Source organism: Oryza glaberrima, chromosome 2 (assembly GCF_000147395.1).
Source record: "Oryza glaberrima chromosome 2, OglaRS2, whole genome shotgun sequence".
Lineage (NCBI taxonomy): Eukaryota > Viridiplantae > Streptophyta > Magnoliopsida > Poales > Poaceae > Oryza > Oryza glaberrima.
This window is the reverse complement of record NC_068327.1, coordinates 26,707,516-26,735,230: the sequence shown is the minus strand read 5'-3', so window position 1 is coordinate 26,735,230 and position 27,715 is coordinate 26,707,516. Positions and strand designations below refer to the sequence as shown.

The following is a 27,715-nucleotide window of genomic DNA, read 5'->3' as shown; positions in this document are numbered from 1 at the left end:
ATTGTCCAGCATCGAAGGATCACTGTCGCTTTACAGAGAGCCATTGATTGGGTTTGATCACTGTGTGACACTTTGCTTGGCAATCAAGGGCAGCATGATGATTGCAGAGGGCTCCAGTTGACTTGTTTCCTTCTTTTCTTCCCCAAGAAAATCATACGGTAGTGATCTTACCGACGTAAAAAATACAGTACTGCTAGTGTCATGTAAAGAAGACAACTGATTGATCTCCATTATCTACCAAATCTGCAAGATTGTGGCCTGTTAGTTCCACTAGTGAAAGTCGGTCGAGATTAGCTTTAAAAATAAGAGAAAGTGAGAAACGTAGCAAATGAAGGATAGAATGCGTTTTTAAACAGAGTGATGGAAGCAGGGAGAGGAAATCAATCGTGTCTTTATATCGTGGGTTCTGACACTATTTATAAAAAAATTGCAGTGTGTAGCTAAAAATGTTTGAGTTGAGGGCCATGAGATTATGCATGTGATTATGATAGTACAATATGGTTTATGTGCATTTTTTTAGTACAAGGCGAGTTAGAACTGTCCTAGACTTCTAATTGAATATATGAATGGACGCTTTCAGCTCGAGAGTGGCCTTAAACTTGGATCAAGAATCGTTTCCTGAGGAAAATAACACCGAGTATCCCTGTCTTGATAGGGATCTTGACAGGGAGTTGGCCAACAAAGAAAAATCAGCGATCTCTGCTGCTTCAATATTGAACCTACATGATTGAAAAGGCTTCTTTTACAACAAAAAAGTGCGTTTATATACCCTACACAAAACAAAAAATCCCTTGCGCCCTCGTTACCCTACTACATGTCCACTTCACACTCAGTCAGCTGCACCCTTTCCTCGTGATGTATCCCCACTTTATAATCCTAACCACTTTGGTTTCTTTCCCCGTCACATCCTTGATTCCGCTAGAGAACGAAAAGAAATGGAAACAGTAATGAATTCGCTTTGCGACCAAGTCGATATTTAAACGCAATTGCTTTCATCCAAAAGATGATAATGGCTACAGCTCTCCAGCCGTTTATGCTAGCACAGCTCCTTCTAGCCTCAGCTGTAATGATGGCTAAGATGAGAAATTTATGTATTAGTAGACAAACTGCGATATCATCTGAGATACAGTATATCCTTGTCACACCGAGACTAACATAGACTGTTGATTCAAGCAACAAGTGTCGATTGCTTCCACGCAAACACGCATCTTATCGAACTGATACAGCTAGATCTCATCGCATGCCAACCCCAAAATCTACTACTACTAACCCACACTTATACGGATACATCGTTTTTACGACAAGTTTTACACCAGGACATAATGAGCATAATTTTCATTAAGCGTTGCATTAACCTGGAGGTAAGCAACTGCCATATAAATTACCAGTAATCCAGTACTTTACATTTTTATATTGGCTCTTGGGGTCATCCAAACAGTGGATATCTTCTCGGAGTCCGGAGAAGCCTAGTGGCTCAGTGAGTGCAAAAATGGCCGTTTCTGTTTTTTCTAATACTACTCCACTGCATAGGCCAGCCGTGCCGTTGCCGGTGCAGATGGTATAGCCGTCACGCCCACCAGTTAGCCACTGGAATCATTGTACGACCTCCGGTATAATTATGCGTGGCACAGGCGGATCCACCTGGGCCTCGTGCCGTCGTCGTTGAGCTGCGCCCTCCGACCGAACACCGGGAGCGAGCAGAGGAATCTCATCTCCTCGCCGGGATGTGTGAGGAGCTAGCTGCTGCAGCAGCAGCAGCCGCATGCATCTTATTCCGTTCATGACCTTATTTAAATTCTTCGGGCTATTAAATAGAGAAATTTTACGGTACAATACACTGATAGTATGTACTGACAGTATAATTGATCCAATAGTGTAGATTGATTACCTACCCACTTAATTAGATTTGTAGTATAATTCTAAAAAGGGTATTCTGGTCTTTTTGTTTTATTTCGTGGTGGCAATTTCGTTAATTCCAGCATACAAGTTCGATCCGATTCCCCATTCCCATCGTCATTCACCCTAGGCGGCGGAGTTGTGCCGGCAGCCACACAGTCGACGCTCGCCGTGGCAGCCACCACAAGCACGTCGCAACACTAACGCTCAAAATCAATTAAGCATGGTGATTTAGTACTAATCAATTATAGGGAACAATTAACATTTTGCAGTGCCACTGAACCCTAGCTCTACTGGGGACGCTCCCTGTACCATTGCCATCTTAAGGTCAGATTCTACAGATTAAAATTGCAGAGAATATTTGCAAGAACATAAGAGTACATAAGTTAATGCATGCATTTTCGTGTGCACAGATCGCGTGAGACGGTGGTGGGAGACGGCGATTGGCCGCATGAACAGGAAGCAAGCGCCGGTGAATCCAGCCGCCAAAGAGGACTAATTGCACCGCCTTGGCTCATCTCTCCCTCACCTGAATCATGCACACGACGGCGCCAAATTAAAGATAGAGATTGAACCTAAGAATAGATTATTAAAATGTCAATTACATTTTTTTAGCAAATTCCTATTATATCCTTGTAAATACTTACAGTATATACTGCTAGTATATTGTACCGTAAAAGTCATCATTAAATATCCCTCTGAAATCTTGTTATTTAGGAGTATTAAACGTAGATTACCGACAAAACCCATTCCATAACCTCTAGGCTATTTTGCGAGACGAATCTAACGAGATATATTAATCCATGATTTGCTACAGTAATCATCCGCTAATTATGGATTAATATATCTCGTTAGATTCGTCTCGCAAAATAGCCTAGGGATTATGTAATGGGTTTTGTCAGTAATTTACGTTTAATACTCATAAATAATAAGTTTTCGAAGGGCTATTAAATAGCCCTCCGGATCCAAACAGGCCATGTTTGAGCCTCACTCGCGGGACGCAGTTACACGTTGATTGGATCATCGCAGTGCCACTGTTTGAAGCATTCCAGTGTTCAGAAAATTACTAGTTGCTTTGCTTGTTCCATGGCCGTGCTTTGCTCTGATAGTTTAAGCGTACGAAAATTCCAAGTTGGCCATTACTAGCAGATCGTTGGTTCTTTGACGTTTAAATATAGTACTAGTGTATATATCAGTCGGATCATTGCTTATTCACATAGGCATGCAATGGAATCTCCATTGGTTATCGAGAACCACGAAACCTTCTTATTGAAATCTGATTGATTTCGACTCGAGCGTATGGTTTTACCTATGAGAATGTTATATTCCTGCTTGCCATGTCAAATTTATGGCCCCAGAGTCCAAATAATTGAAGCTCGTTCATAATGTCTTCTATGGAGATGATGCAATAGTAATTTTCTTGCCTCGGTTAGACTTCTGTTTAATAGCTTGTCTGATGTATCAAAGGTAAATCAATCCCATTTTGCTCCTTATGCTCCCTTTGGTATGGAGGAATTTTGCGGGATTTTCATGGAAATTGAGATTACTGTAGAGTTCATACGTTCGATCGAGCCAGAGGAGCCTCTACTTGTTTTCACTTCAAAAATTTCAAACTGTACGTTTATCTGCAAACATAAGCCGCCAATGCACACTTTGACCAGGGATGGCAGCTTTAGCGAAATGTTACTGTTAGGGTGACTTTTTGTCAGAGGAAAAAATCTTTGATATTTCCTTTGAATTTTTTCACCTTCTGTAATAACCATCAGAAAAGAATCTTTACAGATTACCAATTGGTAACAAAATTGTCATATGTTAGCCTCTGGTTTCTCTCCCGCCAAAAATATGGAAAAAAAAAAGTAAGCCGAGGAGCCGACGGCAATGTTGAACGCCCGCAGCTTGTCAACACTGCTCATCTGGTTGCTCAATCACTGCGACGTGATCGCCTTTGCCGCCGCAATCCTTGATGTCCGCCGCTCCGGTGAGCTGCTGCGCGCGCTTGGCCTCCGCGGTCCAGTCCGTCTCCCCGATCACGAGGAGCATGCGCACCACGCAGGTCGCCTGCGCCGCGAGGAGGCCGAGCCAGAGTCCCCTGAAGTCGTAGTGGTACCAGAACGCGAGGATGAGCGCCACCGGTGTGCCGACGAGGTAGAACGACCGGAGGTTGATGCTTGCGGCGTCCTTGGGCCGCGCGCTGCCGCGGAGCACGCCGCACCCGGTCGTCTGGGGGCAGTTGCCGAGCTCGCAGGCGCCCAGGATCGGCAGCACGGACGCGGTGAGCGCGACGATCGCCGGGTCGGCGGTGAACATGGTGGCCCACGCGCCGCGCACGTGGCACGCGAACGCGGACGCCACGCCGCCGAACGCGAACCCGAGCATGAGGCCCACCGTCGCGGCTCGGCAGGCGCGCTCGGGCCGGTTCGCGCCGAGCTCGTTGCTGACGCGGGTGGAGACGCCGAAGCCGAGCGAGGAAGGGAAGATGTAGATGAGCGACGTGGTCTGGATCAGGATGCCCATGGACGCCACGGTGGCCTGCGGGTTCGCGAGCAGCCCGCACAGGAGGATCATGATCTCGTACCACCACCACTCGAGGCAGACGCTGATGCAGCTCGGCAGGGCGAGGCTGACGAGCTCGCCCCAGCCTCGTAAGCAATCCGCCGAGAGCGCGAAGCCGCCGGTGCGCTTGTGCACGCCCTTGAACCATATGTAGCCAAAGAGGAAGAGGACGAGGTTTAGATTGGCCAGAACAGAGGCCAATGCCACCCCTTTGATGCCGAGCCCGAGGACAGAGACGGCCACGTAGTTGATCGGAAGGTGGAGAGCAATGGCGAGCGCCGCGCACACGGTGAGCGGAAGGTTTATGGACTGCGTCCGGAGGTAGATGCGTACGGGGTGGAGGAACGCCTGCAGGAGGAGGTCCGGAAGAGAAGCAAGAATGTAGGTCTCGGCGACCGCCGCGATGGCGGCGTCCTGACCGCAGAGCAGGAGCAGAGGCCGCATGTGCACCCACAGCCCGGCGATGGGGACGGAGGCCGCGACGAGCAGGAGCACGGTGCGCTGCATGGTGACGCCGAGGAGATCGTAATGGCCCGCGCCGAAGGCTTGCCCGCAGATGGGCTCCATACCCATGGCGAGGCCAGACAGCACTGAATATCCTGTTATGTTAGCGAAGCCGATGGCGAGGGACCCGCCAGCGAGCGCCAGACCACCGAGGCGGCCGAGGAAAAGCATCGAAATCATTGACCGGAGGTAAAGCAGCAGCCCTGTCAAGATCATGGGCAGCGCGAGTCCCAGTATCGACCGGGCCTCGGCGCCCGCCGCGCCGGCCGACATGGACGGCATCATCGGGAACGGGACGGACCAGGCTTCCTTCACCGCTCTAGCAAACCGTCCAGGCGGCTTGCACGTGAGCACCGGCGGCGGCTCCTCCTCCTCCGCCACCGGGGGAACGACGACGACGACGAACACCGCCTCCCCACCATCCCCCTTGTGGAGCAAGGACGCCGTGAGGTCGTCGACCGCGCCACGGCCATCTCGGCGCGGCGACGACATAGCCGAAACAGGTGGAACAACGCAACGCGCCGCGCGGGGGCGTTACGTTTCGGCTCGGAAACGCACGCGCGTGGGCGTGGGGCGCTTCTTGTCTCCGGTTCGGAGGCTAGCTCGCGATGGACGATTTGGCGCTCCACTCCCCAGGCCGGGGGAGGAGCAGAGGAATGGTTGACAAAAAACAGCTTGTTTGGTTGGTGCGAGGGGGATACGCCGTGCTCAGGGGGCTTTATATAGGATGCCGATATGGGCCCACCAATTCTATTTCTATTTCTTTTCTAGTAGTTTCTATCATTCTAGTATCAAACACTATACATCCTTAGTTTTCAACATTCAACGATCGGAACTTATTAGTGCGTTTGTTGCCGTCTTTTCTTAAGCACACGCTTGGCCATCCACTGCTACCTCCGTTCCAAAATAAACGAAACTGCAGTAGGTATCCGTGTCCAATATTTAACCGTCCGTCTTATTTAAAAAAGTTTATAAAAAAAATAAATAAAAATCACACATAAAGTATTGTTCATATTTTATCATATAATATCAACAAATATAATAATCATAAAAAATTTTAAATAAGATGAACGGTCAAACGTTGAATATAAACAATATAAAACTATACCTATTTTAGAACGAAGGGAATACTAATTGTGTTCCATTCCCTCACCGGGATAGATGACTTATTAGTGTTTTACCAAACCACCGCAAAGAGCATATGTGTACTGTGTAGTCATCATGCTATCTATTGTTCCAGTATTGTGGGGTATTAAGACTGTGTTCTTTGCTCAAGTTTCCAACCCCTCTCCCTTGTGTTTTTATGCACGTGCTTCTAAAACTGCTAAACAGTGTGTTTTTTTAAAAAAAGTTTCTATATGAAAGTTGCTAAAAAATCAAATCAATTAATTTTTTTAAAAAAACTAAAACTTAATTAATCACGCGCTAATGGACTGCTCCGTTTTCTGTGCATACTGTTCTGTTCTGGTTGGGAACCAGAGATGCCGAACACAGCCTAACTCCAAACAAATTTGTTTAATTTGGAATAGGTTCAATCAAACCTTAAAAATATAGTTTGGTTAGAAAAAGCAATGGCCAGAGGGGCATATAGCTAGGACACCGCGTGAGTATCCTAAATAACACACAAAAATGAATGAAGATATATCGGACCTGTTTGAGAGATCAGCTTGTGGCACTACGCAAGATGTACTACTAATCCTTAATCTCACAACGCAGTTAGAAAAGTAAACGACTAGATTTGCATACGGGCATATCAATACCGTGTGAATGTCCTAAATGATAAATAAAAGTAAATGGAAATAAATATACTCTATAGTTTTAGTCCAAAAATGGGGATATATATATATATATATATATATAGAGAGAGAGAGAGAGAGGACACATTGTGAATATCCTAAAATAACACACAAAAATAAATGATAAACAAAAAGGAACAAGCATACAAATACTTTAGTTTGTCGTGTTTGACATAGCTCCAACTCTAAATTTTGTTGGAGCTACGTATATCTAGCTTAGAAAATTCTTGTAGTTGAAGCTGATGATAGCTTAAAAATATCATGACGAAACACTGTTCATAGTTTAAACAAAATGAGAGGTTTAACCGATTGAGTTATTTTAGTTTTATATGTAAACTCCATTTTCTACATGAATAATCTACAAGTTGGAGTCATGTCAAACAGTACCAAATCCTACAATCTGATATCACTAGGTGATTCGAAGGAGATGATCAAATGAATAGTAGTGAAAAAAAAACATATCAAAATCATATAATCGGAATTTTAAAGTTAAAATAGCATGTATTCAGAAAAGGAAAGGAGAGATTAATTAGTAATATCTTACTGAGTTTGATCTTTAGTTTTGCAGAGAAATTGGTGGTACCAGGGCATAGGATGTCGTTCGTTGGCATTGAGGCGGCGCGCGCGTTGGTTGGTGCGTGACGACTGACGACTGATGATGGGAGGGCGATGAGAACTGATGATCAGAGATCGACGCGCGCCGTTCTCTGGCTAGTTTTCGATATAATCTGCCGTACGCTGCCGGCGCGGGCAATGTACTACACCGTGAGTACTGGGAGGGCCAATGCAAATGGCCCTTCATTAGGCCATGACGAGAACAGCCGGCCTTGCTGGAAGATGACCCTAAAAATCGTTCACGTGCACGTGGATGTGTTCTAACTGGCTGCATACATGTTAGTCTCATGCATGTTTAGGCCAAGCTACTGCTTGGAATGCGTGATTCTCACATGATTTTGTTAGCTAGCTAGCTAGGAGTTCCCATGTGTAATGGCAGCGACGTTTCCTTATTTTCCTGCATATATATAGCTAGCTGTGCTAATTAATCAGTAGATTAAAACAGTTCTTTGGGTTGACATTTCTGGCTTCGCTATATCATATATAGGTCAACCCCTCCTAGCTGTTTTAACAAGTATCTATGAGTTGACAAAATGTGGTTCTCAGGCCTTATATATTATAGCATATATAATAAATCAAAATTAAGTATGCACCATATATGTATATGAGAGGGCAGGTCAAATGCTCCAGCAGCTCACCATCTGGCACCCTAACGCTTGCTCTTGGCAACACATATGAATTGTCCTCTGCAATTATAATTATGTCGTCACGCCTATATACATAAAACATAATTATATTGGTTACATATTTGAATAAAAAATAATAATATTATGTACCTCGATCTGGTTAAATATTTGATATTTAGAATACGATTTCGTTGAACTTGTAAAATTATGACCGTCAAGATTATATTAGAATAAGTTTATAGGATCAAATAAATCTATGATTCAACGATAGTATTTTTGAGATAAATCAGCTGTATACAATATTATAGTGAGTAACAAACATAGAGAATATTTAGAGACCATGCATAACCATTTGGATAAGGAGAGGTGGAGAGAGAAAGGCAGCCAAGTCTTGTGGGTATGAATGGGAGTGATAATCCCTTCTAGGGTTCACTCATGGACATATTTAAAGGAGTGGAAGGGAAAAATTCCCTTTCTATACCCTTCACTTCACTTGCACGACCCACATAGGAGCAATTAGGTAAATTATAACGGAATATCTTAGGACATATTCCCCATATATATTATATGTATATTCCTTTAGATATATTCTTTAGTAGTGGGAATTAGTTTAACTATCTTGGCACCTTAATCGATAAGGTTGATACTCTTTGACCTATACTACTACCTCCGTTTTTATATATATTAACACCACTAACTTTTTTATAACATTTGATCATTCGTCTAATTCAAAATTTTATTATAAATATGTAAAAATATAAGTTAAGATTATAACTTTTTTAGATAAAATAAGTTATAACAAAATAAATAATATTTGTATAACTTTTTAATAAAACGAACAATCAAACGTCACGTCAAAATTCAGGGCATCATATATTAAGAAATAAAGAGAGGGTAATTGTTTTGTCTCTTTACATTGAGCATATGAGAAAATATGAAAAATGTTATTGATGGTCGGAGTTTTAAATGGTGATCGAGTCTTGTTCTAAACATCAAAAATGATTGAAGGGATCGGAGAAGCATCGAAATGAAAAACAATGAAGAGGTTTGTTTAGACCAGTATCATTTCATTTGAAATTGATACTGCTAGTCTCTAAAAAAAAAAAAAAGAGGTTGCACTTTCGCATTTGACAACTTCCAGCTGCAGTAACTTGAGATCCCTAAACTAAATGATCATGCTAGTGTAATGGCCGGCACTACCGCCAACACCACCACAAATCATGCATGCTCGTTTAAGTCACTTGAAACTATTTTAACCAGACCTAAGCTAGTAAAATCTGCTAGATACTAGGCATCTAGGAAATAATATGTCCACCGCATCTGGCCACCATTCTAGTTAGCTAGCTAAAAGGTCGCGGCCTAGCTGCCACTTGTCGCTAGCTAAATCAAATAGCGATTAACGTTGCTAATTAAGTATGATTAATTACAGGCTATGGGGTTTGCAAATGGTATAGCCAAACCAGGGGCGATCGGTGCAAAACGCAATCGTGTCATGTTGCCAAATCAGGAAAACGGTACATGCATGTCTGCGACGACATTGAGCAGATGCATCCACACGCACGTACGGTACAACACCCCATGCATGCATGCATCGATCGTGGAGATCCATCTGAATCATCTGCATATTCACTTTGCAGGAGATCGCATGCGCATGCAGAGAACTGATCGAACGTGCCTATGCCTAATGAAGATATAATGCAATTGGATGCTAGCTTGCAGATAGTACGTATCCAGTTAGTGGCATATGCTCTCTCTGTTCCGTTCCATAAAAATACGTATCAAATTTTATGAAGAAACTTTGATAAGCAATTGTTTAGATTATTTTCGAAAGTTTTTTTTTTTAGACGGAAGGTGTACTCCGGCCGCGATCGAGCTACTAGCTAGATGCGTCCATGCCATGTTAGATGCGTCCATGTCATGGCTGCAGCATGCATGCAATGGACCTAGCTAGTGACTACTGTCTAGCTAGTGAGCAAGTGACCATATTATACGGTAATTATAAAACGGGAGAATCCATCAAGAATTTTTGGGTCCCTGGGAGAGTCTTGTCATCATCCTACCAGGGATGGATTCCCCCTGCAAAATGCATATGTAGGCTAGAGTTGATTGGTAGCTTCATAAGTTACTCCCTTTGTTTCAAAATAAACCAACCTAAAATAAAATAAGATACTCTCTCCTTCCCAAATTGATTATCATATAATGAAATCTAAAATTTCTCAAATTAATCATTGTATAACCACATAGTTGCGGATTTCATCGTAATATAATTAATACAGCATGGAAGAATGTGTGCATGCTAGGGTGTAATTGGATGATGTTTTAATCGATGCATGTAGGAGAATGTGTGTACGGTGTCTTGATTGATGCGATTTAAATTATCCTTGGTCTTAGTGCATAAATATATATGAGTGCATAAATATATATGATGATCAATTTAGAATGGAAGGGAGTATAATATAACGAATCTGGATAAAATGATCTCAAAATAAACATGCCTGAAATATAATGAAATATTATTTAGTACAACAAATTTAAACAAACAAATTCGAATTTAGATTGGTTTATTATAGAACAAGGAGAGTACTAAGTAAACAGTGAGTGCATACAATGGACGACGGTGCAATTCAAGCCGTCCAAAGCTCTTGATTGTCCAGAACGAGTCCAGACAAATACTCACGTTGAGTTTGGGTAGCTAGATGCGTGGCTCATGCCTACATATGCTAGAGTATCTTCAACGGCATCTACCCCGGCCAGCTTAGTTAAACGAGAGCGCAGCACAATGCTAGCTAAGCTAGCTGCTAAGCTTTACATGCATAACCTTCAATTTGATGATTGCCTCCGTCATAATCTATCAGATTGGGGATAGTATCCATGTATGGAGGAGCAGTTGAGTACACCGAACTTTTGGAGTTCTGGGAGCACTTGTCCCTGTATATTTCTTGGCGGTGCATAGGGCTTTGTCGATACCTATACGCTGGTTAAAGTTGGGCGGGCGTTAACAAGGCTGTGTTTGGCCTGCAGCGATGCGGACGACGCACAGGTTGTGCATGCATGCATGCATATGCCGCAAATGCCATTTGCACCAGTGAAAGCGCCTCTCTTTTGGCGCCTCCGGTGTTTGCATTCGCATGCATGCGGCCGAAATTTTGTTGTCGCGGCCGGGTGATGGAGTCGTGTATTAATACTATAATATGTACTAGGAAATTGGTAATGTGTGCAGGCCCCTTGCAAATTTCCTTTTGACCTCTCCTCTCGATCTTGTGTAGGATTTGAATTGAATCTTCTCTCGGGAGCTTAAATTTGGGTACAGCATTGGGTATTAATTTGGCTGCCAGCAAGGTTCGCGCGACCGCAGGTGACTATATATATATATATATATATATATATATATATAACTTCTAAACAGTACGGTTTATATTAAATTTAAAAATATATATAGTTTTTAAAAATATTTTTAAACAACTTTTACTTTATAAATATTAATCCATTCATTTATACTCTCAATTATTATCACAAAATTACATAATCCATTCAGCTGAAAATTAAGAATTGGGATGAGAAGGCATGTATGGTATTAAGGTTTGAAAATACTCCCTCTGTTCTATAAAAAATAATCTAGAATCGGATGTGACATATTCTAATATTACGAATCTGAACATACATAGATAGAGTAGACACCTACCGCCTAGCTCAAAACCTAATAGAACTCTTTAGATGTAGGTTCAATTATCCATTTCTTAAGGACACATCTCAGAGCTGATCTGTGACCTTGAGACGGCCTCAGCCATCTTCACATGTGGATGAAAATTTATGCCACCTGTGAAAAGGAAAGCCTAAAACCTACAAATAAAATCATTTTTGAGTGGATAAAAACCTCTTAATTTTTTAAACTTTCTTTTCCGTATTACTATTTTTTTAGAAACCATGCAACTCGATTTCTGTGTTTTGGGTTTCCTACATTAATTCCAAAGGACCGTATTATTTTCTACTTCCTCCGTCCCAAAATATAAGTATTTTTTAGGTTGGCACGGGTATTAAGAAAGTATGTGAGAATGATTGAAGAAGGTGTGTGATTGATTGAAAAGAGAAAGTATGTGAAAAAGAATGGTTGTGATTGGTTGAGAGGAGAAGGTAGGTAGAAAAATAGCTTTATTTTATGATAAAGTACTATGCTAGAAATAGCTATATTTTGGGACGGATGTAGTAGAATGCAACTGGGCCGGCGATACGTACGTACACTACACTACCGATGCTACCACGATCAGCCATCGGTGTCAGCTACATTTCCTCTGATCTGACACGTACGTCAGCTAGCTCTACCAACTCTATCCAATTACTGTACGAATAGATGACCGAAAACCTCGAAGCCATATGCATATGCACATTTGGCAGATGGACAGCTCGCGCGCGCTCGCGCGAATCACATTTTAATGAATTAAAACGCTTGCATCATGTAAAACGATGCAAATGCACGCACCACACACACCGATATGGCCCGGGGTTCCTTTCATATGTCGCCGTTGTGGATTTCGCTTTCGTTATCTGAAGTAGTAATCAGATGAAACCAGCTGCAGCCTGCGGCCGGCCAAAGTAAGTTTTGCAATGGCAATTTATTCATTTATCAGGTGACTCTTAGCACACGTGGCGAGTGGCGACATATATATATATATGGAGGTCCGTGGACTTTGTGAATTATTATGTGGCCGTTTTAATTTACACGTGAATGTGATGGTTAATTAATTTAGGGAATTGCTAACCGTCGTCCAGGGGTAGAATACACCAAGGATTACATCGATGTCGATATATGTATCCACTATCCTGTTGCTGTAGGAAATTAGAAAAATATCGCTCGCCGTTTGTGTAGCTAGCTAGCTATATACAGCTCCGTAAAAGAACAGGGGTCGTGGTCAAAACTTACTGAACATAGCTAGACATGTCTACAGTCTAGTACACAGGCTGATGCATGCATGATCTACTGATAAACTAACACTCAGATCTCTGAGACTATGATCCCTGACACGGGCGGATCGATCCAGCGTGAGACGACCCAAACGGGCGAGGAATCTGGACCCAGGAGGGCGACGACAAGGCGACCCCAGCGTACGTAACCGTGCCAGTGTTTTATAGGTAGGGGCTGGGGCTTGATCAGCTCTGCGAGACTGCGATACATGCATGCAATGCAATGCAAGATGTGCAACGCATTTGGCGCAAAAGAAGAGCGAGCGATCTATCGGGCAAGCAAGAGCAAAGCGAGCGCCTCTGCTGAGCCGGCCGGCCGAGCGGTGGCACGCGCGGAGTGATCAGCTAGTGGCCGGAGTACGTACGTGGTGGCGCACGCGCCTGCACCTGACGTACACGTTCAGGTGGAACTGTACATGTGTGCAGCGTCGCGCGGGGCCAACGACGACGCGCCTGTTCGATTGGTGGATCAGAGAGAGGGGGGGCTAGGCACGTGCCGCGAGTAAGTACGCAGGTGATGTGATGAGTGTGCGTGATGGCCACCCCTCCTGCGGCCCGGCCTTGCCTTGAGCCTGAGCCTGTCTGAGGTGATTTCCCCTTTGGCTCCCGTGTTGCTGAGTCTGTGGGGAGCACGCGGTGGTGTCATGCAGGGTGTCAGGAACGAGCAGAGCTGTGTGTGTGTTAATTTGTGCTTGGCAAAGCTGGGTAGCTAGAGTGGTACCCCCAAGCTATAGGTAGCCGGCCGGCGGCAGTGCAGGTAACTGTAGAGGCAGAGTGGCCGTTTTTGACAAAAGATTGGGCACGGAATCCACAAAACTCCACCGGCCGATCGATCGACGACACGCTCGTTGCGAATCTCAGGTGGTCCGCTGTCCCGTCAATATATCCCCCACCCACCAACGCCAAGCCATGCCATGCCGGCCAGTTTTTTTTTCTCCTTTCTTTTTTTATACTAACAAAACTGTGGCCTGCATGCAGCTGCAGAATTAACCAGGCCGGCAAGGCTGCACCGCACGACGTACGCTTCCAGGCCTCCAGGGCATGGGCGATTGGGCGATGGTGGAGCGCGCGCCAGCTAGCGTCGCGCTGCATTGCGCTCTGCCTGCGTGCACGGTCGCTGCTGCTGGTGGTGGTGGTAAACTGGTAATACGCCCATGCTGTTGCGGTTATTAGCCGGGTGGAATACGGCAAGGACGCGTGCGGTGCGTGTGTGCCACCCCGGCCCGGCCGTGTGAGACACGGCCAGGTGCGCGAAGACGGTGGCGAAACCGTGCAGCTCTTGCGGCGCCGGCACAACAAAGATGAGACAGTTGAAAACGACCGGATTTTTAGGCGGTCGATCGAGTCTTCTTCCCGTAGCCCAGCCGGTGTCGCAAACGTTGAATTCATGGACGCGGATTGCAATTTGCAGTTTTGCACGCACCGCGATCAAAGCGATATGGGAGAGACAAATGCTGTCTAGAAACCGTAGCTAGCGAAGGTGATTTGTCTCAGGAATTGTATAGTGGCGATTAGCTCCATGAATTTCTAGAGAACTTTTTTGCGTTATTGTTTGAAAAAGCGGCTGCCGGTCCGGACTATTAGACCGTCCATTTCTCTGGGAAAAGATGCCAGGAGATTGTCTTTCGCACGTATACGCAGCATGCGCCGCATTGCATTGCACTAGAGATAGTGCAGCATGACTCGTTGTATATTGCAGTTTTTGCAACCAGGAATCTGGACGCCATCGGTCATTGGTCATGACCTGATCAACGCCACGTTACGTCGTGTCACTGGCGTCGCCTTTTCCCTGCATAGCACTGTAGCACACTACGCTGCCCTTTCTGGCCGCCCTGGGGTGACAGAGCAGACCACCACGGCTGGCATTTTCAGGTTGCCGAATCCTGGGACCCAAACACGACGCAGCCACCAGCCAGCACCAAACCTACCACCTCTGCGACGCTGCATAGTAGTAGGAGTATTAGTTTGGACCAGACCACCCACAGGTTTGCACTTCTGTAGCACCATTTATAAGACCAAAATGACCAGCAGAGGGCGCCGGATTCAGTAAGTAGTCTATGACCGCCATATGGCTACTCGGTGGCCACGAGTTTAGCTATCATGGCACCAAAATTGTGTTCAAAGTAAGCCATGAGTCAAAACATGGGTGCTAAACTGCTAGTGTTGTTGGAGCTCAGTTGGTAAGGACACATTGGATGTGAACCAAGAAATGATGCCCATTCACACCTCCATTTGGCTCCAGGCCAGGGAAGGTGATAAAAAAATACATCGCTTTGAATAACAGTCGGTCAGAAGAGAACTCAACAACCGAAGGCGCAAGGCCGATATCCTATGTAGTTGTAGTAGTAGTCATAACATAGAAGAAAAATCCAACGGGAGTGCCACGTTTTAATGTTTGATCAATCACAAGGGAGTTCAGAACTTTAAAGGTGAGTCATCACATTCTCCTGCGAAATTCCACAGTAGAATAGCTGGACACTAGTTCGTCATTATCGTCATTAAATGTTCTTCGTCGCTCCTATATGTAATGACCACTTGACCAGGTCAACTTGTTGCTCATTCTGCCTTCCGAGCCTTTGGCTTCACTGGCCTGGCTGGCTTGATAACATAACCCAGCAAGACAACTACAATGGGAACAATTGTGCCGATATAATATACGCTCTGGTAGGATGCTAGGGTTTCCTTGAAGCTCAGTACCTGGAGGAAACGAAGAGTATACAGCATGGTAAATACAAACTATACACAAAACAATAGAGGAAAGGCATCTTTTCACATTACAGGGTAATACTAGAACTACTGTCAAGAGACACAAAACTCAACCCACGGTATTTTCTTATTAATAAAATAGGACAGCAACTACAGTAGTGTATTTTCTTCGGGTGTGCTTGGTGAGTTTAAGGTGCCCTCTTACATAACCTCATAACTTCATGGTACTAAAATCACTAAAGTGGCACGATTGTTTAAACTTAGTTAAAGAACCATTCAGGCTTCAATGCTCTTTTCTTAAGATGGTGATAAAGTAAAAACTAAAAATGTTACTACAAAAACCACATATGTATGTACTAGTCATGAAAGGCACGGATCAAAACAATGGTATCTACCTTTTTTTCTTGTGTGTGTATGCAAATGCAACATTTTCATTCAGGATTCATTTCAACAAACACTCTGACAAGTCTTTTTTTTTCAGTTGCTATAAAGTAAAACAAGATTCAGAAGCTCAATCTCACCTGGAACCCAATGCATGAGTAGTTAAGGACCATCAAGGTGTATGAAAAATTTACAAAAACCAGGATAGCGTGGAAGACTGGATTGCTGACTGCTTGTTGCCATCTGTATATGACTGCATTGAGGAAAATGTCAGATCAACTACAACTTCATAATTCTAACTAATAGAGTACATCTCAGGAAATTAGAGCGGCTGAAATTAGAGAGGGAGAGCTACCTTTTGAACCATTTATCATCAATGCTGATTGAACAAAGAATATGATATATCCGGGATAAAGACCCTGTAAAACAGAAACAATCAGATCACTCAGAGTGTGTTTAGTTCACGCCAAAATTGGAAGTTTGATTGAAATCGGAACAATGTGACGGAATCGGAACAATGTGACGGAAAAGTTGGAAGTTTGTGTGTGTAGGAAAGTTTTGATGTGATAGAAAAGTTGGAAGTTTGAAGAAAAAGTTGGGAACTAAACCAGGCCTCAACATATTCATGTGAGATGAAGTTAGAAAAATATTAAGCACTACCTAATCCTTGGTATGAGAAAAGTGTCAGAAAACAAGTTTTTAATACAGTATCAGAATATGTCAGAAGTGAAAAGGACATTTTACAATTTACTTGTGTTGCCTCTACTTGGAAAGATGGGTACTAGGGCACTAGGACAATAGAAGCTCTAAATATACAGCATTCTAATTTCATATAGCAAGTATTGATGGAATTATGTTCAGGGCGCTATTCTATAGATGATAAGAAGTACAAAAAAGTAAAGTCAAAATATAATCTTCATGAAAAATAAAACTTACATGCCAGACAGCACTGACTGTCTGTGTACCCAGCAACTGGAGGAAACCAGGTTTCTTTCCTTTCTGAACTAGCCTCTCATAAACATCTGAAATAACAGTGGAATTGAAATAGTTGAATCAGTGTTATGGAACTAATAGTATTCAAATTGAATATCATCGGCTCAGGCTTTCAAAATTCATATTTATTAGTAATCTTGAACGAATGGTATCCAGTTTAAAAGGCAAACTGTTTAGTGCATACCCAGATTTTACACAAAATAAAATTCAAGTGGATGGACTTTCCTTACTCAACTAGTTAATTTCAAGGGTCAAACACATATATTAGAAGTTTAGACTTCTCCCACTTAAACTGTAAATTAACTTATAACAAGACTACATATTAATAGAGTATTGTTTCTATGCTCTTCTGCAAACTGAATTGCACATAATGTAGAAGTGATGTGGAATTATGGATCATAATAGGTCATTGCCGATCAGATCTTCAGTAAGCTTTAAAATCGTGCTATCCATTTTGGGAAAGCACAACAGCACTTTCCATACCAACATGGTAAACTCAATAAAAAAACATTCTATCATCCAACAAAGAAAGTTAAAAAAAATATTGACGATATGATGGATTTCATCAGGATGCAGAACTTACAGTATCGCAGCCATGTGCTCACTTGAATGTTCCACATAAGCGGCAACTGAACTGCACTTGTAGCTAATTCGACACCTAAAACATCAACATTTTTTGCACGATCCCATTTGGCTTTCGGGGGAGATGAATCAGACCAGCCGCTAAAACCCAGACCAGATATAATGATTGCAGCTTCTGAAAGTGACCATATAAAGTAGTATTTCCAACGAGCAGTAAAGCCTGACATGTACTGATAGAAGAGCCGGTGCCAGAAACCCCACTCATAATATAAGGGCTCGCTAAACCGTGAAAGTGGAAATTGAGGTGATAGATACAAATATAACCCCATACATGCGCCAGCTTGAACTAGAGCACGCAAAGTAGGCAATAGTGGTGAAGGAGTTGGGCTGGCCCATAACTGTTTTAGACAAGAAAATATCAGTAATAAACAAAACATAACATCATCCACACAAAGCAGACAAAAGCCACTTACTCCTTTCCGTTCAGTATATTCAAGATAATCTTTCATCTCATATACTGGCCCAGCAAAATGGCTGCCACAGCAGAGGCAGTAGCCAAAATATTCGATCAAAGAAGGAAGTTTAGCCAAACGATACTTTTTCTGGGCATCACGCAAACCCTCTTCCTTCAACATACCGTCACTGTAGTTTATTGCACATGAAATGATTTTCAATGTTAAAACCATTAAAGCACCTGCATTGCAAAAAGAAAAAAAATCAATTCCAGAAAGACACTTGAAACAGAGCACGATGTTTTTCTTAGGGGTGACACAAATAAAACCTTCTCCAGAAAACCTAAAGTTTGATGTTTTAACCTGAATGGACAAAATGTAGCCTCAAAAGTTAAGTTATTATGAAATTTGTTGCCTTTATAGCTAAACCCTCAAAAGGAAGGTCTAGTTCTTACTAGAAAAGAGGAACCGTATCCTCGTGGAACAGTGTTTAATTACAAGGAAGCAGGGCAGCAAAAACAGATGAGTAAAATTCCATAAGGTAATACTAGGGATCTGAAAACAATACATGTCTTATTTTCTATGCTTATTTCAAATATGTAAATCAGATATGGTCTAAAAACTTCCCCGAAGAAAAAGAATGAAATGATGTAGAAAATTAACCAATGAATATAGTTTAACTATATGAAATATGTATGAGAAACAATAGAGCACTATATTATACCTGTTGCATCAATGCCACCCTCCTTCCATGCATCTCCACTCATGTAGTACATGTGACTGTATAAGAGGATGAAAACCTGTTAGGATCTCTGCGTTTGCTTATTATTCCTTCCATGCATCTCCAAGACAAAAATCATGACTAAATTTGAATACATTAATACCGCAACTATAATTCCTAACAATCAAATGTTTCCCTAGTCTTAATGGTGTGGACTCAGTTTGACCTGCTACTTAGAATGAGTCCATAGCACTTGAAAAGACAAGGAGCTGGCAAAGGATAGCCCACCAAATTTTATATTGAGTTAAAGGTAAAAAGATTTGTTACATGAGAAATTTGACAGCCCTTGAGAGGTACCAAGAGGCAAGAGGCACTAAAATTTTTAGTGCAAATTTTCATACCTTCTAGTACTGGAGGTATCAAGAGGTACCAAATTTTACACTATAAAATGGGGTACCTATCAGTACCTACTCAAGGACTGTAAAATCACTTGTTACAAACACACACTTCAGGTGTCCAACCAGCCACATTCCAGTCCACAACACACTTTTAATAATAAATTGGATTAAGTTTAAACCAGTCTGTAAAAGAAGCCCCATCCAGATCCAAAAAACATTTTTGTTCCCTAACAGTTTGCTTTTCAAAATTTGCATATGCACAAGGGAATACCTTTTTACGGAAGATAAAGGAAATAATAGCGAACAGCACACTAGAAAAATAAAGCGCTAGACGACAATGTATTATAGTTTATCCTTTTATGTGAGTAAACAACGCCAGGACAATAGTTAATATAAAAATACATATATGTTCAGATGATGAGTTAGCTAACTTCAAAGTTGGCGTAAAGTGGAAACACGACAATATTTAGGACTATGATGATCGCCTGTTGGTGGCTGATCTTCTTGATATTGCGTGGATATGTCATCTAATATGTTAGCTAGATTTTGTTTTTGCCCAATTCTGACAGTAGTTTCTTTCCATCATAGTGCTCCATGTTCCACCAAAAAAATGGCATTAGTACCACTGTACCAGAAAGAAGTCAAGAAACTCAAGGGTGCGGAGTGCGGACAGAGGACATGGTATCAGGATCCCGCCAACAGAGAAATTATGGTTTCTAGAAATAGAAATCAGTTATGTATTAAGAATTCGAAATAAGCATACTTCAGTTTACAGCATCCAATCTGATTGTGGAATGTTTGATATTTCTCCCTTATCTTGATGACAGAGACTGCTGATCAGAATATTGAATGAAGGAAAATAACAGTTTTTTTTCCAATTAAGGTCTCAATCAGGTTCTTGGTAATCTCTGTTAGATGCTTAGTTTGACGCATGCAATGGCATAAGAATGGAAAGCGGGCATCATCTTAGGTACTAGTTGCAACATGGCATCACAGCCTGCCATATTGTTTTATCTTTTGGCAAGAAAACAGGATTTGAGAATAATGCAAAACTTACTACAGAACTCAGCCCATTAATATTGGAGCACATTTATAAAAAGGTAACTTAGTAAACGTTAGGATTTCCAAATTGGCAGGTACTCTCTATGAGATAAAGGGAGAAGCCTGACATAAATGGGAGTGAAATTACAATAGCATCATTGCTTCTGATTCACACTGCTTATCTAGGGTGCCTGACCACATTTTGAAATTTCGAATCAGCGGACCAGAGAAAGGGAGCAGAAGGCATGAACATAAATGGGAGTGAAATTAGAATAGTAAACTTAGGATTTCCAAATCCAAATCGACAGGCACTCTCTACGAGATAAAGGGAGCAGAAGACATGATTACTCTCTACGTGAAATTAGAATAACATCATTGCTTCTGATTCACACTGCTTATCCAGGGAATGACACAATCTCATTTTGAAATTCCAAACCGGCAGACCCTACTAGATACTTGCAGCAGTTTAGGATGAATTTCTTTAGAGATATAGGAAACACTAATACTAATGAGATTGTAATAGGAAAACACCTATATCTGCATAGTCACTGGAATGGGTTTAGATACTCAGATTGCCAATCTATCAATAGGCCATTCAGCAAATAAAACATCACCAGTTCCAAGTTTGATTGTTTCCTTCAAGAATAAACTAAATCCCTTCATTTCTTTTAGTTGACATACTCAGTTACAATCAACTGAACAAAATAATTTAAGGTGAATCAAACAGCACCATTATCATCTTAACGCTTGGGGATATTTGGGAACCACTCCTGTCAGCTGTCATTGTCAACTATTTTGCACATCACTTTTCTGTTTTGCAGTGATTTATCTTGTTGCTTCACCCTGCAGAATCCCATCTCTCATGACACCAAGTAAAACAAAATCAATATTCCTTGCAGATTCACAATAACCCTAGCTTGAACATCGTAGGACACTAGATGCAACACCAGTAAAAGATCTCTTGCGTGATTGCTGATTTCGATTCTTGAACCATATTTTAGTGTAATGCAGAAATCCTTGGGAGACTAGCGATGTGCTATTTAAGAATTGATAGCAGGCCGATATCCTAATTTTATCTTACCAACCTCCACCTCATACACATAAATATAAACTGCGGTGGATCACTAAGAAGGGTAAGACGACGAAAAAACCCCCAAACTAGTATAGATGAAAAGCTATCCCTTTTCTTCTGTTCATCAGTGCGTAGGTGCAAATATTAAGCGAGTAACAAATGGATGAATAAGCATGTACATGAATTAGTGAATTCCAGGAAATATTTACATCAGCACTTAATGGACATAACGCCTATCAGGAAAACTGACGATTTATCGTTCTCCATAGGCCATTTGACGACTTTCCACATATAGACTACTGCATGTGGGCCTTGTCCCACGTGTCATAGACATGAGTGGAAAATCATCAATTGCCGCTATTGGAGAGTGGCAATCCTCATGCAATTGAACACAGGGAACTAAAATAAAATGAGATTTCTGCAAAATAAACTGTAAATGCAAGGGCCTTTCCTGAACTGTTCTGAAGCCAGATACGGCAGAAACCAGAGAAAGATGGCATAAAAACAGCAGGTCTATAAAATCTGTTTTGGGCTGCATATGGAGCTTCAGAATGTTCCGATATAGTAATCTCAGCCTAGAGTATCTCTACCTTGCATTTACGTTCAGTAACCAAAATTTCATATTTGACCATGTGTTTTTCACATTAGCATGCATTACTATGTTATTTCAATAAAACATCACAAAGGGTTGCCACCAAACTACGGATAAAAATATAAGTGGACTATGCAATCCAAGCAGTAGTAATGAGCTTTTATTGCAAGTCCATCACTCCTATATTTTTGCAGTTAACAGGACTAGAAAAGCAAATGATTAACCTATTCATTCCAAACTTCACAGGATCACCAATTCGAAGTTTGCAGGCATACAAGCGAATCGACGCGGAGTTCAATAGAAGACCCTGTTCCCACGGTAAAAATCTTATGTTACGTAGGACCACATGAGTACCAGTAATAAAAAGTCAAAATCGTTTGAGTCGGCTCGAATATGAAATCTGGCACCGCCACATCACCACATACCCCTCCGTTCAAAAATTCCTCTGGTTTGTAAATAAACTGCCCTAGCCTTCTCTTTCTACTCGTCCTACTCGTGTGTCAACCCCAAATTAGGCATGCAGCTACGGCTTCTTCGATCCTAATCACCCAATAGCAGTATGCAAACCCTGGAGACAAGCGGATGGAAGGGGGGGAGAGTTTCATCACCATGCGATGAGGAAGCCGAAGGCGCCGAGGAAGGTGACGAGCCCCGCGAGCCGGCGGCAGAGGAGCATGGCGAGGTACCCGAACGCCATGGGCACGACGAAGAGGAGGTTGGATGTGGCCCCGAACGAGAGGTAGGAGAGCGCGGCGCCGGTGAGCCCCGCGTAGAGGTGCCGCCCCGCGGCGCCGGGCACCGCCCGCCACATGAGGCCCGTCGGGATGGTGGCCGCGAAGCAGAGCAGGAAGCGGAGCACGGGCACCGACACGCCGATCGCCGCCGCCATCCCCTCCATCTCCAGCCCCATCGCCGCCGTCGCCGCCGCCGCCGCCGCAGAGGGACGCGCAGATGCGGGTGATACAAGACTAGAACAAGGATTTGGTTTGGATTCGCTCGCCGACGAGCGATTTGTGGGTGGTCTCCCAAATTTTTTTGCGATGCGAGTCGCGTGCACTACATGTGATGCCGTGCAAATCTAATCTAGGTGTGGTAGTTTTGTACACAAGGCCCTGACGATTTCCTGAATTGCTTTTTTCATGTGACGATTTCCTGAATTAGCAGTGTAGAAACTGTTACACCTCCGGATCATGGCATGTTTTTTTCTCCGTTACTTGAAAAGGTAAGCGCTTTTTAAAAAAAGTCTATAAAATCCTTGAATTTGGAAGAAGCCCATAGATATGCAGGACCGCACGATGCTTTGACTTTTTTTTTTTTAAAAAAAAGAAAAACTCTGCCGATGTCAGTGAGAATATCTTATCTAATATTCCATAGTAATCTACGCTAATTCTTGAGTGTGGATTTGGCTTAATCTCGTACTAACAATATAAATTTTGTAATAATCAGGAGAATAGTAAACTCCATACATGACCTTTATAAAACTGGTCTTTAATCTTATATACTGCAAGTAAGCTCCACGGAATTTCCAACCATCCGTAGTTGTCTTATATGCTTTTGCTGGAGATCACGCTGTAGTCAGGCCGCATATGTCAGTGTATATTCTTACATATCCTTCTATGGTTTGTGTCTCTAGCAATCAAAAAAGCGAGGAATCTAATATTAAGCTTAAGAATATTCTCCCATATACTCCCAAAATCACGCATTTTTGGTGATTTTAGTTTGGATGTATCATTATTAAAATCAGGTCCATACAGAGATTTCTTCCCTACCAAAAAATGTAAACCGAGTTCATTCATAGTAATCGGTCAACGAGTTAGTAGAGCATTTCTTTTTTTCTGGGAATACCGGCGTGTACGTTTTCTGGGAATCTAGCTAGCACTAGTGCACAACCCTCTACAGTATACGCAACATACACAGACACTCTTCATTAGACACAAACTATCCAGGTTGGTGCATCGGGGATATCGAAGGAAACGTGTTTATCGATCACTATCAAGACCGGAATCTCCCCCATACGTTGTACCGAAGCACTCGTAGCTACTACTACCTCCGTCCCATATTACCTGTTTCTTTAAGTTTTTGTTTATAATTTTTGATCATTCGTCTTATTCAAAAAAATTTAGAATTATTATTTATTTTGTTTGTCAATTGATTTATTATCAAAAGTATTTTACATATAACTTATTTTTTTTATATTTACACTAATTTTGCAAATAAAACGAATGGTCAAACGTTGAAAGTACAAAGTCAAAAACGTCCACTATACTGGGACGGAGGGAGTAGCTTTCAACATTTAACATACAGAAAGGACGTCTTAATAAGCCGTTCTCTTTGTACCTTTTGCAGCAAAGCATAAATAAGGTACCTTTTGTAATGATCCCACAGTTGTCGCCGTTAGATCAAACGAACTACTCCATCCATCTCTATTTGAGCATTGGGATCCAAATAAAAAGATTCACTGCGTGTTCACGCGTGAAATTCGCCATTGTGCAGGGACTCGGACGGCATTTGCCGGACCTGGCAGTGGCAGCTAGCGAGCGTACTAACACGCACGGTGACCACGGAGGCACGGACGGACACGGGCAGGCAAAACAGGGAAAGCGTTAGACCCGGCGTGGCAGCGATGGGATCCGGCGGCAGCCTTTCATCAAACGCCCTCCAGCCTGCGGACACCCCACCGATTTATTGCGCGGCGCACGACCAGATCGCGTGCGAGGCGGCCCCCTCCGTCCGTCGTCGCGACTCGCTCGCAGTCGCAGGGGCCTCGCCTGCTGCAGGAAGGAGCAGTGATGAGTAGCGCGATGTCGCGCCGCCCTCCTCGCTGGCCGAGACGACGATGCTACAGCCCTTCAGGCCGGAAGGTAGCGAGCGCAACAAAGGCTCCATCAGCTCGCGGGACGAGCGAGGGTCAGTGCTGCTCACTGACATGTGGGCCCAAGGGTCTGTGGGGCCCACATGTCAGTGAGCAATACTGCACGGATCTGAATTGCGTTTCTTTTGGGTAGTAAATACATCCGTCCAATCACCGGCCGGCGGTGCGGCAAATTAAAAAGCTCAGCTGCTGCTGCTGTACTACTAGTATTAACCCAAGAAACAGCGCAGTGGTGCAGTCCGGTGCTCAGCATCCTGAAGTACTCCTGGACTCGGTACAGAATTGCAGTGGTGGTACATGGTAGTACTATAGTGACAGTATTTTTTTTTTTTACCTCCTGAGACAACAATCGAGTGGTGTGTGTTACTCCTTGTGAACGGTGATTTCTACCGGCCCTTTTTCTTTGCTTTGCTCCGCTTTTGCTTTCCTAGCGTGGTTCCCTGTGTCTTAAAGGTCATCAACCGTGTGGAGTACATATTTTGAAGTTTGCCGGTGCTGTGCTGGGGTTGGAAGTTGGAACGGAATTTTCTCCTTTGTGATCGTACGTGTGAGTACGGATGCATGGGTTGACATGATTACGAAGCATATTAATTTTACTCCATATTTTTAATAGATGACGTTATTAAGTATTAACTTTTGAACATATTTTTGATCATTCATATTTCCAAAAAATTTATGCAAATATATAAGCTATATAAATAATGTCTAAAGTAATTTGTGTGATAAAACAACTCACAACAAAAAAAATTATAATTACATGGATTTTTAATAAGTCGAATGATCAAACATATGACAAAAGGTCAACAACGTCATTCTATTAAAAAAACGGAGGTAGTATTAGATAAGATTATTCCAGCTTGCCGTAGAAAGCCAATATAAAACCAGTGAAAATTGTCTGTCGTATTGCTAGTGCACTTACATGTGATTCTGGACCCACATGTCAGCCACTGCTACTGCATCAACAGTATTGCAAATAATTTACATCCAATGCTGCAAACAATCGTTTGATTAGCTTGACGGTTCATGCGCAGACTCCTTCTCTAGCTTTGACGACTCCCAACAACTCCGACGGCTGTCCAACGGTGGCAAGAATATGGTGATGACCTCGAAAACAATAAGGTGGCAGTGGCACTTCTAGGGCCACCGGGCAGAGGAGAGCTGTTGACGGTGGAGACTACGAGTTGTGAGGCTCAATTGGTAAGGAGGTGACAATCAATGATGGAGGCTCCAGGTACAGGGCCACCGCTAGTGCTAGAGGATGTAGGTGGGAGGGCACCAACGCCCAAGCGTTTAGGAGACGACAGTTGATGGAGACGAGGGCACACCAGGGGCTAGCACAGTAATGGTGGTGGCGGGGCATCACAACCTCCTCGATGGGGAACGAAGAGGGAGAGTGGGATCGTGGGAAGGAGGGTGTGCAGTGGAGGTCATCGCTGACAAGCGGTGGTGATGTCAGCGAGGAGCTATGGGGCGACGGTTGGTTAGGGTTAGAGGAGGTAATGTAGTTTATATGAAAAAGATGAATGAATATGAAGGGTTTAATCTAAATCAAGTGGCTCAAAAATCAAATGATAGTATGCGTAAAAAATATATTCTTTCTTTTTTGCAATTACATGAAAGACGCATATGTATACACTACTACACATGCACAAGACACTCACAGATTCACCTCTAAGACACGCTCAAAGAGTCATAAAACAATGACAAATCCATAACTTCACTAAAATCATGTTCAAATATTTTTTTTTCACTAACTAGAAAAATGGCACGTGTGTTGTGACGAATGAATATTTTTTAAAAATTATTAAATGAAAATTTTAGAAATACAGAATACCGAAACCCAAACTCTTTTTTTTTAAAAAAAAGGAAAAAAAACAGAGTAATAGCAAAGGAAAAGATACAACATAAGCAGTGCAACAGTGGCACATAGACCAAGTTAGCAGTGCAACTGTTCCCCTCTAGTCCTTCACACTAGGCCATGACCAAGTCCTAATCTATTCTCTTTTTTCCGTTGACAGAAACATATGTTCATAGTAAAGAGCACAACAAGAGAGCAGCGAGGCAACAAAGGCTGTGGAGCATACCAGAACGGGCAGATGTCCCTCAACCAATCTCAAGCACACGACGACGACACGCTCGAGGACAGGTGGCAGCTGGTGGCGGCCCACACGGAGCCGCGGAGCTATCGAGGGACCACGAGGCATAGGAGGCTACCCCTTATCCTTATATAGGTAGCAACGATTGGACAACGTTATCTCAAGCGCAGAGGTTAGGGGAGGACGCCAAAGATGCGGACGATGTCGGAGAGGAGTCAGGGCGGGGTGTAAGGGGCAGCCCACCTATAGACGAGGCTGACGGGTGGCCATAGGAGCACCAACGGCCTAACGACGACCCGTGGCTCATTTGAGCCAATAAATACCTTTTGATATTAGGTGTCATCAAGTTAATAGGCGTGAGGAGCTTGGTGAAGACGATCTAAGCGGAGAAAGTAGAGGTGAAAAACCGATACCCTTGGCGATGGCCATGTCGAAGCTTGCCCTGTGTTGGCGGCAGCTCGGGCAGTAGTGAAGAGAAATCTAGGCGGTGATGACAGAGGAACCGATGGGCGTAGGGACTCGGGAGAGTCAGCGAGGATAGACTCACGATCACGAGTTGGTGCCGGCTCAAATGGTGTTGGCGAGGCCCAAGCCTTGGAAAGCTGGACAACAGGAAAAAAAATATACCATAAGCATTATGTATTTTTTTTAAATAGGTACATATAGAAATAAAAAATCATATACCTGCACACCAACATCGTATCGGAATGACATACCAAAATTTTAATTTCTATAATAGTAGAGATAGATTAAACTTTACATGCTTCCGTCAAGAACTTTGTGAAAATATATATGTGGTATTTTAGTATATTTATGTTGTATTTTTACCTGCTTTAATGATAGTTTGGTTGATAATAACC

At 42.9% G+C, this 27,715-nt stretch overlaps 2 protein-coding genes across 2 annotated transcripts; both read right to left on the bottom strand.

Annotated features, from left to right (window-relative positions):
* Window positions 1-3,572: 3,572 nt before the first annotated feature.
* LOC127761879 (protein DETOXIFICATION 49-like) lies at window positions 3,573-5,628 on the bottom strand. The gene has a single exon (XM_052286214.1). It carries the CDS (start codon window positions 5,443-5,445, stop codon window positions 3,796-3,798), a length of 1,650 nt encoding a protein of 549 aa, XP_052142174.1. The 5' UTR covers window positions 5,446-5,628; the 3' UTR covers window positions 3,573-3,795.
* A 9,519-nt stretch (window positions 5,629-15,147) lies between these two features.
* Window positions 15,148-22,929, bottom strand: LOC127763016 (lysophospholipid acyltransferase 2). The gene is made up of 8 exons (XM_052287574.1): window positions 22,496-22,929; window positions 18,788-18,843; window positions 18,085-18,305; window positions 17,613-18,009; window positions 16,973-17,058; window positions 16,392-16,455; window positions 16,177-16,289; window positions 15,148-15,646 (listed from the first exon to the last, which is right to left on the bottom strand). The coding sequence occupies exons 1-8, from the start codon at window positions 22,795-22,797 to the stop codon at window positions 15,506-15,508; spliced, it is 1,380 nt and encodes a 459-aa protein (XP_052143534.1). The 5' UTR covers window positions 22,798-22,929; the 3' UTR covers window positions 15,148-15,505.
* Between the last annotated feature and the right edge of the window lie 4,786 nt (window positions 22,930-27,715).

Excerpts from the sequence above, each read along its gene's own strand:
- LOC127763016 (XM_052287574.1), bottom strand. The coding sequence starts at position 22,797 with ATGGGGCTGGAGATGGAGGGGATGGCGGCGGCGATCGGCGTGTCGGTG. Across the intron at positions 18,844-22,495 it reads TTCGGCTTCCTCATCGCATG|TCACATGTACTACATGAGTG; the intron begins GTGATGAAACTC and ends CCTCTTATACAG. Across the intron at positions 16,290-16,391 it reads GATGATAAATGGTTCAAAAG|TCATATACAGATGGCAACAA; the intron begins GTAGCTCTCCCT and ends TCCTCAATGCAG.
- LOC127761879 (XM_052286214.1), bottom strand. The coding sequence starts at position 5,445 with ATGTCGTCGCCGCGCCGAGATGGCCGTGGCGCGGTCGACGACCTCACG.